Source organism: Sparus aurata, chromosome 10 (assembly GCF_900880675.1).
Source record: "Sparus aurata chromosome 10, fSpaAur1.1, whole genome shotgun sequence".
NCBI classification, from domain to species: Eukaryota; Metazoa; Chordata; class Actinopteri; order Spariformes; family Sparidae; genus Sparus; species Sparus aurata.
Window position 1 is genome coordinate 8,321,102 of NC_044196.1, and position 14,910 is coordinate 8,336,011.

Sequence of the window (14,910 nt, forward strand, 5' to 3'; positions counted from 1 at the left end):
TTAAGAATTATATTGTAGTTTAATAGATATTCAGAACGTATCGGAATTTGGATAAGTATAGAGACGGAGTGGGATTGGAATGTCCGAGACAGGATCATAAAACGGTTTGACCCGTGAGGGGGGGACTGGGTCATCTTTACCCCAACCAATTTCTTTCCCCATTTCCTGGCATGTGATGTGGAGAGAGAGGACTCTATTGTGCTTAGTCGTTGTAACTTAATAAAATAAGTTCTCTGGTGATCTGTTCATAGCAAGAAAACAACATCCTCCCACTCTGTGGAGAGGAGAAGATCTGCCAGGTCAAGAGGTTAAGAACTCGGAGGAAGGAGCAAATTTGAGTCAAAGATAATCATCACAGAACAGGACCTCGTTAAGAGACAGGACAAAGGACATGTGTTCCTACACCCCCGATAGTTGGAACACACCCTCCGGTCCCCCTTTTTGAATAGGTGGACCACCATCCCGGTCTGCCAGTCCAGAGGCATTGTCCCCGATTGCCACGCAATGCTGCAGAGACATGTCAACCAAGACAGCCCCACAACATCCAGAGTCTTGAGGTACTCAGGGCGGATCTCATCCACCCCCGGTGCTTTGCCACTGAGGAGCTTCCGGACTACCTCAGTGACTTCGGCTTGGGTGATGAATGGGTCAACCTCTGAGTCCCCAGCCTCTGCTTCCTCTATGGAAGGCGTGTCAGTGGGATTGAGGAGATCCTCAAAGTATTCCTTCCACCGCCCGACGATGTCCCCAGTCGAGGTCAACAGCTCCCCACCTCCACTCTAAACAGTGTTGGTGGAGGACTGTTTCCCCCTCCTGAGGCGCCGGATGGTTTGCCAGAATTTCTTCGAGGCTGACCGGTAGTCCTCCTCCATGGCCTCCCCGAACTTTTCCCAGACCCAAGTGTTTGCTTCCGCGACTGCCCTTGCTGCCGCACGCTTGGCCTGCCGGTACCTGTCAGCTGTCTCAGGAGTCCCCCGGGCCAACCAGGCTCAATAGGACTCCTTCTTCAGCTTGACAGCATCCCTTACTTCCGGAGTCCACCACCGGGTTCGGGGATTGCCACCACAACAGGCACCGGACACCTTACGGCCACAGCTCTGGACAGCCGCGCCAACAATGGAAGTGGAGAACATGGTCCATTCAGACTCAATGTCCCCAGCCTCCCTTGGGATCTGGTCAAAGCTCTCCCGGAGGTGGGAGTTAAAGACCTCCTGACCAAGGGTTCCGCCAGATGTTCCCAGCAGACCCTCACAATACGTTTGGGTCTGCCAGGTCAGTCCAGTTTCCTACCTGCCAGTGGATCCGACTCACCATCAGGTGGTGATCTGTTGACAGCTCAGCCCCCCTCTTCACCCGAGTGTCCAAGACATACAGCCGGAGGTCAGATGACACGACCACAAAGTCAATCATTGACCTCCGGCCTATGCTTGGACATGGTGTTTGTTATGGACAAACTGTGACTAGCACAGAAGTCCAGTAACAAAACACCACTCGGGTTCCGATCGGGGAGGCCATTCCTCCCAATCACACCCCTCCAGGTAACACTGTCGCTGCCTACGTGAGCGTTGAAGTCCCCAAATAGAACGACGAAGTCCCCGGTTGGAGCACTCTCCTCCCGGGGACTCCAAGGTGGCCGGGTACTCTGCACTGCTGTTCAGCCCATAAGCCGAGACAACAGTGAGAGACCTATCCCTGACCCGAAGGCGCAGGGAAGCGACCCTCTCGTTCACTGGGGTAAACTCCAACACATAGCGGCTGAGCTGAGGAGCGATAAGCAAGCCCACACCAGCTCGCCGCCTCTCACCGCATGCAACTCCAGAGTAGAAGAGCGTCCAGCCCCTCTCAAGGAGTTGGGTTCCAGAGCCCAGACTGTGCGTGGAAGTGAGCCCGACTATCTCTAGCCGGTATCGCTCAACCTCCCGCACCAGCTCAGGCTCTTTCCCCCCCAGTGAGGTGTCATTCCATGTCCACATGGCTAGAGTTACTGTCCGGGGATTGGGTCACCGGGGCCCCTGCCTACGACTGCCACCCAAATCACACTGCACTGGCCCCTTCTGAACCCTCCTGCGAGTGGTGAGCCCCCTGGAGGGCAGGCCCACGTCGCTCGTTTGGGCTGTGCGGCCTGCGAGCCGCAACCCCAGGCCTGGCTCCAGGGTGGGGCCCCGGTGGTGCCAATCCGGACGACATGAACTTCCTTGGGGTTCTATCTTTCATTAGAGGCTTTTGAACTGATCTTAATCTGACCGTCACCTAGGACCTGTTTGCCTTGGGAGACCCTGCCAGGGGCATTAAGCCCCAGACAACATAGCTCCAAGGATCATTCAGGTGCTCAAACCCCTCCACCACAATAAGGTGCCGGTTCAAGGAGGAGGAGTTGTCATTGCTTAATGATCAAACTCAACTTTTAAGAAGTTAAATAACATGTTAAACATCTTTACAAATGAACTTAATTCTTCTTCTTCATGCATGTATGCATATATTTCTCAGACATCATCTGTTGGAACAACAACAAAAGCATATTTTTGCCTTTAAATGTCAGTGTTGATCATGAGTATTAATTTCCACAGACTCATTTTGGATTTATTTTTAATATTTCCAGATATTTCTCAAACCAGAGCTACAGGCGCTGCACATCTCGAAAACCTTCCTTCACACTCAGCAGGGACAGGGTAGGACCAGAGCCTTCAGCGCTTCCTGGTATAAAGCCTGTACAATACAATACAAGGTGTAAAGAGCTGAGCACGGCTGATTTTGAATATTATTATTGCGGTCAGTTTCACTGAGAATTTGAGTGGCAGTGATGAGTTATTTTTCTAAAGAGTAAATACTACATGGATCACTGAGATGTTTAGAGTATAGAATATGGCTAATGTTCTTGTTTTGTGGTAGGTGGTGCCTACTCTGCTTAAAACTGATTGCTGAAGTGAACTCATATGTTTACTGCACAAAGCTGTTCTAAGTCTTATTAAAACTGATAACTACACAGAACACTGAGATTTTTGTTCCACGATTTAAGTATATTTTAGATTGTTATTTTATTTATTTTATTATTAAAGGATATCATTGTTACATTGTAAGAATCTAAGTGGTGCTTAAAGTGCCCTCTTATCCATAGGCTCGTCACTTTAAACGTTGATTTGTAAAAACTTTGTGTGTCCGTGGTGTAAAGAACACATGATTCATATGTAACAGGTTCAAACAGCCGGCAGCAAACAAACACAAGTCAGTGTGTAGATACGAGTCACGCAGCTCAGTCGTGCTCCACACACTCGTTCCTGGACTGTCAACGTGTTTGTGATGAAAACTTAAAGGTCCTTAAAGAAATCCTCATGCAGCCTGTTCATAGTGGAGGACAGTGTGACCTTCATGTCACATGAACACACCACTCATACAGAAACTGCTCTGACGGAGGTTTGCAGACGTTACAAGCTGCTTTACGTCCAGTTTGACTTCCTGCAGTCAGAGTGTGTGTGTGTGTGTGTGTTAAAGACGCACTGAAAGAGATTCATGAAGTGCTTTGTAACATATTTAATGTCGAAACCAAGCATTCCAACTTTTAATACAAATAAAGCTTTGACACATTTCAGTCGTTTGTTTTTATTTCATTTGATTTTTACTTTTTTTGTCATTTTTTTATATTTATTTATGTTTCGACTTTTTTTAATTGTCGTTCAATAAAAAACAATTCTTTCTTTCTTTAAATTTTTACTTATACTTTTAATTTTATTTTTAATTTTCATTGTTTTTAATGTATTTCATTAATTTTCCTCTTTAATTTTATTTATTCATTTTAATTTCCTTTCTTTTTTACTTTATTTATTTATGTTTTTTATTTATTTGTCTGTCTTTGAATTATGTTTTTACTTTGTCTTTCTTCTAATTTTAACTTTTAATTTTATTTATTTTCTTGTATCTATGTATTGTATTCCTTTTTTCTTTTCTTTTTATTCATTTATTTTAATGTTGTTTATATTAATTTATTTTTATTTCCTTCTTTTTATTTTTACTTTAATCTTATTCATTTATTTTTATTGTCTTTCTTATTTAAGAACACTCCTATTCTGGAGGATACAGGGACGGAGATGGAAGTCATCTGATGGTCATGCCAGAAGGCATAACTACCATCATTGTAACAATGTAATGTCCAAGACTTCTTAGTGTTTGTAAACAAATCTGATCTATCTACTCTTGTAAGCGACTGCTACATCAACATTCTCGCTCTTCTTCTTCTCCACCTCCCAGTAACAACGTCCAGTCAGTCCTTCTTTACTCAACACCTGCTGATAGTTAGTGAATCTGTCTGGATGATCAGGATATGGTGGATTTTTACCATTATATGTTACTTTTCTGTTCTCCTCTGATAAAACCAGATGTGTGTGTGCTGTGTTTGGATCCAGTGTGATCTGACATGAATATTGTAAGAACTCAGTTCTGCTTCTTGGCTCCAGGAAACGTAATTTCTCTGCAAGAATCTGCTGCATTTGATCTCTGGCTGCTGTCACAGCTGCTGTCACGTCCTTAAAGGCCTGCAGGCGGTCGATGTTTGGTCTGGGTGAGATTGTAGACTCAGTCAGTGTTGACAGTGAGGGGTAGCTGTGTAGAAACTGGGTGTGGTCCTCTGTGAGCGAGAGCTTCTCCAGCTCAGCGTCTTTCTTCTTCAGCTCAGTGATCTCCTGGTTCAGCTTCTCCTGACGCTCTTTGGCCAAACTAACATCCAGTTCCTGCTGGGATCTGATCCGCTGCTTCACATCAGAGCGTCTGGTCTCCACCAGACGGATCAGCTGGGTGAAGATCTTCTCACTGTGCTCCACTGCTTCATCAGCAGAGCGATTGGTCGTCTCCACCTCCTGCTGAAGCTCCTTCACGTCTTTCTCTCTGTCCTGGATTCTCTGCTGGACGTTCTGTATATATATAGACGTATGTATTTTATTTTTAATATTTGGAACTGTGAAATTACTTCAAAATGTTTAATTATGAACTATGACCTGAACTAGTTCGTTTTAAAGTTTGTGAACTTAACGTTGAACTAGTTCATGTAGAAAGTGAACTTTCCCAACACAGGAAACCCAGTCAGACTGTTGGAGAAGAGGGAGGAGTTGTCCGTCTGTGTTCACAGCAGGAAGTGCAGCAGTTTGCAGTGAAAGCTTCCTTTACTGGTTTCCAGTCGGTCTGAACGTTGGCAGCGTGTTCAGCTGTCCTGTGCAGGTTTACAGCCGAGCTTTAAGTTGATATATTGATCTGTGATCATGACTGGAGACGCGCCTGTTGTTCTTGTCTCATTATATCTGTGAGAAGTTGAGATGTGGCTTTGTGTTTGTCAGTAAAACGTCCTCTTCAGTCTGTCGCTGAGCTCTTCACAGGTCAAAGCGTCCTGTCACGCTCCGCCTCGTTTCAGGGAATGATAAAAGGGAAACTTCACTCATTTATGTCCTTATTTTTTAAATTTCTTTTTTACCTATGTTACTTATATTTTATTTTCTGTCTTTTAAATTCATTTTTATATTTTTGTATGATTTTTTTGTCTTTTTTACAATTAATTTTTGTTTCTCTGATTTTCATTCTTTATTATATTTTTTATTATTTTCTGTCTTTTATAGTTTTTTATTTTGAATTATTTTTTGTTATTTTCTTTCTTTTCTGTAGTTTTTCATTTCTTTCTTTATCTTGTTTTTTGAATTTCATTCATTTTTAAATTACTTTCTTTTTCATTGTTTCTATTTTTATTATTTATTCTATTTTTTTCTGTATTTTTTCTGTATTTCTAAATTATTTTTTTGTCTTTTTAAATAATTTTTGTTTTAATATTTTTAAAATATTTTTTTCTGTATTTCTTTATTTTTTGTATTTCATTTATTTTTGAATTGTTTTCTTTATTTTTATTTATATTATAATATATCTTTTTTTTTAATAATTTCATGAATTGTATTTTTATTGTCTGAGTTTCATAGAAGTGCTAATGAGGCCATTTAATGAGCTCTAAATACTTTTTATACTTCTTTATTTCCTTCTTCATGTGAACTTTGCACATATATAATAGCTGAAGTGTTCAGGTGGGCAAACAGACTGTTCAGTAGAGACAGTTTATCAGTCGGTAAGAAGACGACAGTAACAGACGCAGCAGGTTAACTTGATGCCGCTGCATCAGCTTTTTATTTTCACAGTCGATCGTTTCTTTTCTCGATGCACGTCAGGCTTTTTGTTTCGGCCCGACGCCTGCAGCCTGATGGCCACAAACACACAGGTATCATATCAACACACGTCACGTTACAGATCGTTGTTAGCATTAAAACATGTCGACAACATGTCTTCACAACACTGTTCTCCTCACACCTCCTTCCACTTCAACCAGGACCAGTTCTCCTCAAAGTATCTGGCAGAGACACAAAGCAGCAGCAGGTTTCATTTAGAGGTTAAAACACTTTCAGTGTGCCAGCGTGGAGAAAGTTTGAGCTCAGAATCTTTACAGAAGTAAAAACCTTTTCACACGTCAGAAGGCTTCTTCCTGTGTTGAAGGTCGAGTCGAGTCTTAAAAACTAAAACGTGTGACGACTTCTCACAGAATGAAACGATTCAGCATGAATCCTCTGACTGAACTGAACCTCACAGATCCTTTCAGGAGAACCAGCCCGGGTTGGGTTCAAACTCCTAATTTGTCTACTGCACTTAATTAAAAATAAAAAATAAAAAGAGTTCCTGTCTAACATGAGGCATGATGGGAAATGACCACACACACATTCACAATGCATCTCATTAAAAACACACACAGAGGGTTAAAAACTGCAGCCACCCCGAGTCACATCACTGAAATCCACCCCGGTCTTTTCTGGAGGGAGGAACCAGGAGGATTGGGTCTGAAATTAAAGGAGCAGTTCATGGATTTATGTGGTGTATTCTCCATGTGCGAAGAGATAAAGACTGAATTTACATTTTTGAACTGTTCCTTTGATTCATGTGAAGAAACGTTATCCGTTTGGCTCGAACATGCCGAACCAACGATGAGTTTCTTCAACGTTAGCGCTGATGCTAACGATCTGTTCTCTTCTCAAGTTATAAAACTCGTCGGTGCTGCTTGTCATTGACGGCCCGTCAGCGTCAGACAGAGAGGATTTCAGCTGCGTGTCGACGCAGGTGTGGCTGCACCGCTAACGGCGTCAACAGAAGGCTCCTTTTGGTTTAAAGCAAAGAGAAAAGAATTAAGACTACTGGGTTCATAGCAGGCATAGAAGGTCAGAGGCCGAGCCGCTGACTGAAAGAGTCGGACTCTTCTTGCTGAGTCTGATGACGTTAACGAGCGGAAACAGTTAGTTTCCTCACTGAGAAGTAGAAACTGTGCAGCCTGTCGCCTCCAACTCCACCAGACTGAACAAAACTACTGCCGGCTCAGATTTCCTGGATTGTAGCTGCACGTTCCTGCTAGAAAACTTTGATGCTGAATTTCTACGTAATCTACAGCGTTTGACTCAAATTTGGACCGATGTGAATGTGATGCTTCCGTTCGAGCTGCTTAGTAACCGTAAATTTGACCTACAAAAATCTTCTGAGTCAATTCATTAAAGAAATATAGATAAGAGTTTGTTTTTTTAAAGGTCTCGTCGTCGTCTACAACGCGGCCTCAACACAAGAACATCGTCCGACTCTTCATCAGCGACTCAGCCAAAGGTCAAGGCCATGGAAAGGTCGTGCTAAGGTCAAAGGTCACAACACTGCGTCAGGTCAACACATTTATCCTCCAGGTGACGACTGACTTCTTCTCAAGTTTTAAAACTACGTGACCCCCTTCCCTTGATGCTCACACACACACACACACACACACACACACACACACACACACACACAACACACACACACACCTCCGTCCTCAGTGATTCGTATGAGCTGTTACATCAACAGACAACATGATGGATGTGTGGATGGAGCGATATGATTGGTTGGTGACCCACTATGTCACATCTCACAGACACGTGTCCATGTAAGGAAAGACGTCCGTCGCTGTCCAGTCCTCTGTTGCCAGGCAACGTTTGCTACCTGATCGATCGGGGACTTTTTTCGGCGAGGAACTCTTTCGTTACAGTTCGTCAGCGACCGTCAGAAACCTTGAATCTCATCCGAGTTACTTTAGCGTCAGTGGTGGAGCGAGTACTCGGACTGAAACCCTGCTGAGCAAAAATACTCCATCTTCCTGCATCGTAAATGTTACAGTACAAGTTTCATTTAATGATAAACTTGCAGCCCCTCAAATGCCAAAACCTTCTGTACCCTTCTTTAACGTATTAAACCCGATGGCCCAGTTCTAATACCCTCCTTGACCCGTCTGTTTTTCAATCGTATAGCTGATGGTGTCCTGATTCTTGTTGGGATGGAGTTGTAGGACGCAGTGTTCGCGCTACATGGAGGTTCTCAACTGTGATTTCAACATATTATGGGTCTTTTCTTCATACCAGGCATAAAACAATCCCTAACCTTTTGCTCGATAATGTTACATTCTCTGTTTTTCTGTCTCCATCAGACAAACGGTACTTGTGACACTAACAGGATAGTAACGCAACAGAAACCCTCGCAACTGGAGACGGCATATCTGTCCAATCACGTTCGTTTACATTAACACTGTCGATGGCGACTAATGACGTACAAGGGTCTTCGAGGGTTGGTCCCATTTGTTAGGAGGAGATTTCACGACTACTCCTTGTAATTCTGTTCTGTGGGGCATTGGAGAACGAGGGGGCCAAGGTTTATAAATATTGGAACAACACCGTGAGACCAAGAAAGGCATCAAATCGTCAAAGTTTGAGTAATGAAATAGAAATACTCTAATACTTGTACATACTTAGGTACCTTCCACCACTGTAGATTTAGAAAAATGTCCAAAGTTTTTCAATATCAATGAGAATAATCGTCTTTAAAATCTAGAACTTTGAGGAAAAACAAGGTTTTTTCAGGGTGCTGACACATCGCGTCTATGATGAGATTGTTTCTTTTCATTGAAGTGGGTTTTTTTTACATTTTTTTTCAAACTGCTACTATTTCCCTACTTCACAACTGACTCACACAGATAGACACCAACAGACAAGAGTGATATTTACAGTATATACAACATGTTTTATCCTCCGGTTGCTGCCAGGCAGGAGGAGAGGCAGGGAGCTCTGGGTTTGGACTGGAACGGGCCCTTTACCTCAGTCATACTGCAGGTAGAAACCTCGAAAAGGTTGTTGAGATTGTTCTTTAGGAAGTCACTCGGTTGATTTGAGTTACAGTACGAAGCGTTGGGGGGAAACGGGGAAGGACGGGAGCTGGGTGATGGAAAGTGTCCTTCAGTGGAGAGGAGGAGGACACTGAGTCTTCGTAGATGAGGCTCATCGTTTAATAGGTCTGTATTTATTCAGAACATCAGTTTGTAAGTTAAAGGTTATGAAAGTATCAATGTTACTGAAATACGAGCTTTGAAATTTGGTTTTTAAACACAAGATTTGGGTGGGAACAAAATCTGGACGAGCTCATGTTCTGTTGAAAAGATTGGAGTCCGGAGGTTATTAGCCTAGCTTAGCTTACCTTAGCCTAGCTTAGCTTCGCTTAAAGACTTGAAACATGGGGGGAAAACGGCTTCGAAGCTCAAAAATGTGTCAAACAAAAACCTCCGAGCTGGATCTAAAGAAGCAGGTCTTTGAACTTCTGAAATAACCAGGCTTCCTCTTTCCCCGTATTAGTATCCTTTAGTTTTCAAGCTAAGCTAGGTTAATGACCCCGACTGTTGCTCCATCGCTTGTTACAGACATGAGACTCTTTCACACCAAGATGTCAAACTTTTGGAAACAATGAGCCTCATCAGTCTATACAGCTGATGACAGGAGCTGAGATCTGAGGAGCTGAACCGGTGAAGAAACGGCTGAGATTTAGGATATTAAGGGGAATTCATCAGCAGCATAAACAGGCACAGTACTCGTATCTCCTCCGGTCGGTGGGCGCCAAGTAGAGGAAATGAGAAACGTCCTTCAGGTCAGCGGAAGGAGAGCTGTAGGGTAAAGGCAGGAGGAACTGGACCGTCTCCCAGAATAAATGGAAGACATCCTGGCCGCCAAGCGTCAGGGACCACGGAGAAAATAATCCCTACACCAGAGGGAACCAGTGAACCAGCTGTTTGTATCCTTATGAAAGTGGTTTGAGGCTTTTCAGAACCTCAGAGTTCATCATTCTGACCAGAGGTATGGGTCGTTTTCACGAGATGGGTCCAGTCCCTCGAGAACACTGGGTGATGACAGGGATGAGTCCAATAGCACCTTCATGGCGTCCCAGTGTTGATATGGTGGGTGTTCTCCAAGCAGCAGTGAGGCGACTTCATTAATGTCCAGCCAAAACAAAATGGGACTCCTCTCATCGAGCAAAATGGACCTCTAAAAGAAGTTCAACAGAGCTCGTCGAAGAGAATTTAAATACTTTCCAGTGCAGCAGCAGAAACAGGACTCTTGAGAGTCTTCAGTCAGTTCAGTGTTGGTCTGGACCACAGGTGAGGACCACCTACAAGATAAAGACTGGACTCAAGTTAAGGAGTCCTGCTCAGTTTCCAGTAGATAAAACAGAACTTCTTTATGACCAGCAGGAGGGAAACTTATATTGTGTCCAGTAGACACCAAGAAGTTCTGGACTCGAGGGAACTTGTTTGGTTACCAGTAAATAAAAAACAGGTCGAGTTCTTGAACATGGGTGAGGGTACTTGTTGGTTCCCAATTCATTAGAGGGGATGTGCTCCAGTTCACAGTTTGGGAACCTTTCTGGTTTCAAGTTCATGAAATTGGGTGCGTCCTAGACTTAAGAGGCGAGGGAACTCAACTGGTTGTCAGTGGAAGAACTGGTCGAGTTTTAGAGCAGATTTCAGGAAGTTTGTTTGGGTTCTAGTACGCAAAAGGAAACATGTTCCTGACCTGCTGTGAGGGAACTAACTGGGTTTCAAGTAGATTAAAAAAGGTTTACTCCGGACAAGATTTAAGGGAACTTGCTCAGTTTTCAGTAGATGAAAAGTGTTGTAGATCAAATATTGGGAGGGACCTGGTTTTGGGTTTACAGTAAAACAAACAGGGACGTGTTCTAGACCAAAGGGGAGGGAACTAATTTGGTTTCCAGTTGATAAGAAAGGATGTACTCAGGGTAGGATTCAAGGGAACTTGCTCAGTTTCCAGTAGATGAATGGTGATGTGTTTTTATACCCGAGGTGAGGACAATAATTTGGTTTCTCGTACATTCAACAGGATGTATTCTGGACCAGATTTAAGGGAACTTGCTCAGTTTTTCAGAGATGGGAAGGGAGCTGGTTTTGTTCCCATTTGAAGATAAAGGAAGTTGTTCTGGACCAGAGGTGGGGGAAACTGTCAGAAGAGCTGGACTGTACGTGATAAGTTCTGTTGGGTTTCCAGAAGATGTAAATGTACAAAAAACAGTAATAAGGGAACTTGTTTGGTGATGTTTTCTAGTTCAGGTCTGAGAGAAGTCATTTGGTTTCCAGGTGGTGTAATGGGGTCCGATCCTGGACTCGATGGTGGTGGACTCGTTTGGCTTCCAGAAGATGAAACTAATTTGGTTTCCAAAAGAGCAAACAGGGTGTGTTCAACACTGGAGGTGATGAAACTCATTTAGTCTTGATTCAAAAGAAAAACAGGACGACTTCCTGACGAGCTGTGTTTGGTCTCCAGTCGATGAGAAAAGGGGGATGTGGCTCAGACCAGAGGGGAAGGAACCTGTTTGGTCTCCAGTATCGGGGACTCGTGTTCTGGTTCCAGTGTGTCTCCGCTGGTCTGGTCTTCAGTGCTGCTCACAGTGTTGGAGTCCACAGGAGCCTCGTCCTGAACAGACACACATCAATAACAGGTTTAAACCAAACACAGCGAGTACTCAGATTACTTTTTATACTGTAAAGTTAAGAAACTTATGTTAAAGAAACTAACTTCCACTGGAAGTAACGTTTCTCTGTTACTTCCAGTGTTTCCCGTCATTCTAACAGAACCGAGTCACTCACTTTCTTTCTTCAAGTAATCGTGTCTAATTCATTCAGAGAGATTTAGGTTTGAATCCTACTTATTGTTATTGTTTAGCCCACTTAGCTTAACACTTAACAGTTGTGTGCTGCCGAGCACCAAAAGTGTTACCCATAATCCTTTTCTCAGCGACTTCTCCAGGAAACTTTTATAGCTGCAGATTTTTAAAAAATGGCTGAAATTAAACACTGCAGGTACTGTAAGTCCAATGCCTGAAGACGTCCCTCAAATCAGGGACTTTTTGGGGTCTAAATAACGCCCCCTTGGCTTAATTCAGAACGCAGCTTCATAATTTAACTGTCTGACGAGTTACTTGAATGTGAAAGTCTCCAAAAAGTCACAAAAAGAGATAATCAGTCCCGTGTTTTACAGAGTTATTGACTAAAGAAGCTGAAGTTGTCGTGTGTGTGCTCTTACCGTCACCCAGGGGTGTGACAGGACCTCCTCGGCAGTGAAACGAGTGTCCACGTTCACCTGCAGCATCTGGCTAATCAGCATCTGAGGAGCAGGTCATGTGACTGTCAGCAGCCTGAACTCACGTTCTACTGAAACTAACGTGAAAACATCTCACGTGAAAAGTGTTTAGAGTCCAAGCTCAACACGTTACGTCTCGCGTGTTGACAACGAGTGGAAAATAAATGTTTTCTGAAGTACTTAAGTACAACTTTCAGGTACTTTACTTGAGTATTTAAATTACCTGCTACTTCATTCTTCTACCTGGTTACAACACAGAAGGAAATAATGAGCTTTTGACTTGATTACATTTATTTATGTGGTTCAGATTTATTATACTAAATAAAAACAAACGTTATGATGTATCATTGTGGATAAAGACAACTGAGGATTGAAGCTCAGTCTTTATTACTGAAGGTTTGTGGTTCACCAGATGTGTTTGAATAAATGTGGTTAAAATGTGTTTGAGCTGACTGCAGTGCCCTGATGTCGGACTGTCCCCCCCAGCATGTGAACGCCCCATCTCATAACGAGCGGTACCTTGGCCGGCAGGCTGATGGCGTCCCAGTCCGGAGACGGAAACTCCAGCTTCCCTCTGAGGATCTGATCGAACAGCTCCTCCTGCACATTGTTCTCACTGCAGAGAGGAAGATGAGGGAAAAAGAAAGGACGACTTATTTATCGACGCCACTAAAGACGCCAAACATTAAATATAAAACAAAACTGTCGTCTCCTCTGACCTTCTGAAGGGAGGGAATCCACACAGCAGGATGTAGGTGATCACTCCCGCCGCCCAGATATCCACCTTCAGACCATACCTACACACACACACAGTTCAGTGTCAGTTCACCTGTCCTGACCCAGCAGTTCGTCTCCGACTCGTCTCCTCTCTTACCCGGTCTCGGCGATGATCTCCGGGGCGACGTACGTCGGCGTGCCACACACGGTGTACAGCGGTCCTTCAACCACCGTCGCCAGACCGAAGTCGCCCAGCTTCAGAGATTTGGTGCCGTCCGGATACTCGCACACCTGCAGGACACACAGACAAACACTTCACACTCAAGCTGTGTTTTCGATGCACAACACGACTCAGCTTGATGCACTTTGGTACTCGACGTCCGTTTGGTAGTTTTTCAGAAACACAGGAAGAACAATAAAGGAAATCTTTTCCTTTTGACATCCGTTGATCTGCAACCAAACAGATGCACAGCTGCTCTTCATCAGTGAAACAGCAGAAAGTTTATCCAGGTGTGACTGACGATCAGTGTGCAGGTTGTGAAGGTGGCGATTCTCTCTGAACCTCTGCACTGTTTCCAATCCACAGTCTAATATCGTACGGTCTTAAAGGTGAAGATTTGACCACTTGTTTGCTTTATATCTATAAGTCTATCGTTACCTTGTTAGCTAAGTTGTAAGCTTGCCTGGCGACTTGGGGAGCTTTGTTCAGGTATTAGAACAAGTACAACAGTCTGGTGAGTTAAAAAACTTCTGTATTGCAGCTTTTAAAACCCGGAGAAGTTGTGACGTCGTACCAGCAGGTTCTCCGGTTTGATGTCTCGGTGGACGATGTTCATCCGGTGCAGGTACTTGATGGCTCCGGCCAAGTTGAACACCATGGCGCTGGCGTCACGCTCGCTGTACTTGGTGGAGGAGGTGATGGCGTCAAACAGGTCGCCGCCCTGAAGGAGGAACAGGCGTGAGAATAACAACAGAAGAAGAAGAAATACACAGAAAGCAGAAGAAGAAGAAGAAGAAGGAGCACCTTGACGAGCTCCATGACCAGGAACAGCTGACTGGGCGTTTCATCCACCTCAATTAACTGGATGATGCTCGGATGTCGGACCCTCCGCAGCACCGCCACCTCGTTTTCTATCAGGTGCTCCTGTTCACACACACACACACACACACACACACACACACACACACACACAGTACACAAGCTTCATTATATTCATCTCTTCAACATAAATCTACAGAGACTTAAAATAACTCTCACAACCTCGAACGTTTCTGTCTCCAGGGTGAAACAATCACATCATCTCAGGTCAGGATCTGATGTCCAGTACACAGTAAACTCTTTTCTGTCACACTGACATGTTAAGTGTCCTTAACATCAGAGAAACAAACAACACTGTCCTTTAGTCATTAGAATAAAATTATGAACTCTATAAATCAGTGTTACCTTCCCACAGCAGCGAGCTTTGTCGATGATCTTCAGAGCGTACTCCTGTCCCGTCGACCTGTCAGTCAAATCACAACACCACTTATTACTATTATCATTATTATAATTATTATTGTTGTCATTATTAGTTCCCCTCTAAGTTCTCTTTGCTCATCCTTCTTCCAGATTCCACCAGCATGGTCCGCTTAGTTCCATAATCCATAATTAATGATGTTATAACCCTCCTTTACTGTCCTGATCTACGAGACTTCACCT

At 43.7% G+C, this 14,910-nt stretch overlaps 1 protein-coding gene across 2 annotated transcripts in view; it reads right to left on the minus strand.

Annotated features, from left to right (window-relative positions):
* The window catches only part of LOC115590256 (serine/threonine-protein kinase DCLK2-like), a 41,415-nt gene that overhangs the window by 13,370 nt on the left and 13,135 nt on the right, over positions 1–14,910 (minus strand). Inside the window, exons 9-16 of one of the 2 annotated variants that reach the window (XM_030431544.1) lie at positions 14,656–14,713; positions 14,236–14,355; positions 14,006–14,152; positions 13,369–13,502; positions 13,214–13,291; positions 13,014–13,110; positions 12,438–12,518; positions 6,118–11,828 (exon numbers count right to left, since the gene is read on the minus strand). The exons of the other annotated variant lie outside the window; for it this stretch is intronic. Coding sequence (XP_030287404.1) covers positions 11,703–11,828; positions 12,438–12,518; positions 13,014–13,110; positions 13,214–13,291; positions 13,369–13,502; positions 14,006–14,152; positions 14,236–14,355; positions 14,656–14,713 — 841 coding nt within the window. The 3' untranslated portion in view covers positions 6,118–11,702. Of the gene's footprint in view, positions 1–6,117; positions 11,829–12,437; positions 12,519–13,013; positions 13,111–13,213; positions 13,292–13,368; positions 13,503–14,005; positions 14,153–14,235; positions 14,356–14,655; positions 14,714–14,910 lie in introns of those variants that run through there. 2 annotated transcript variants of the gene reach the window in all.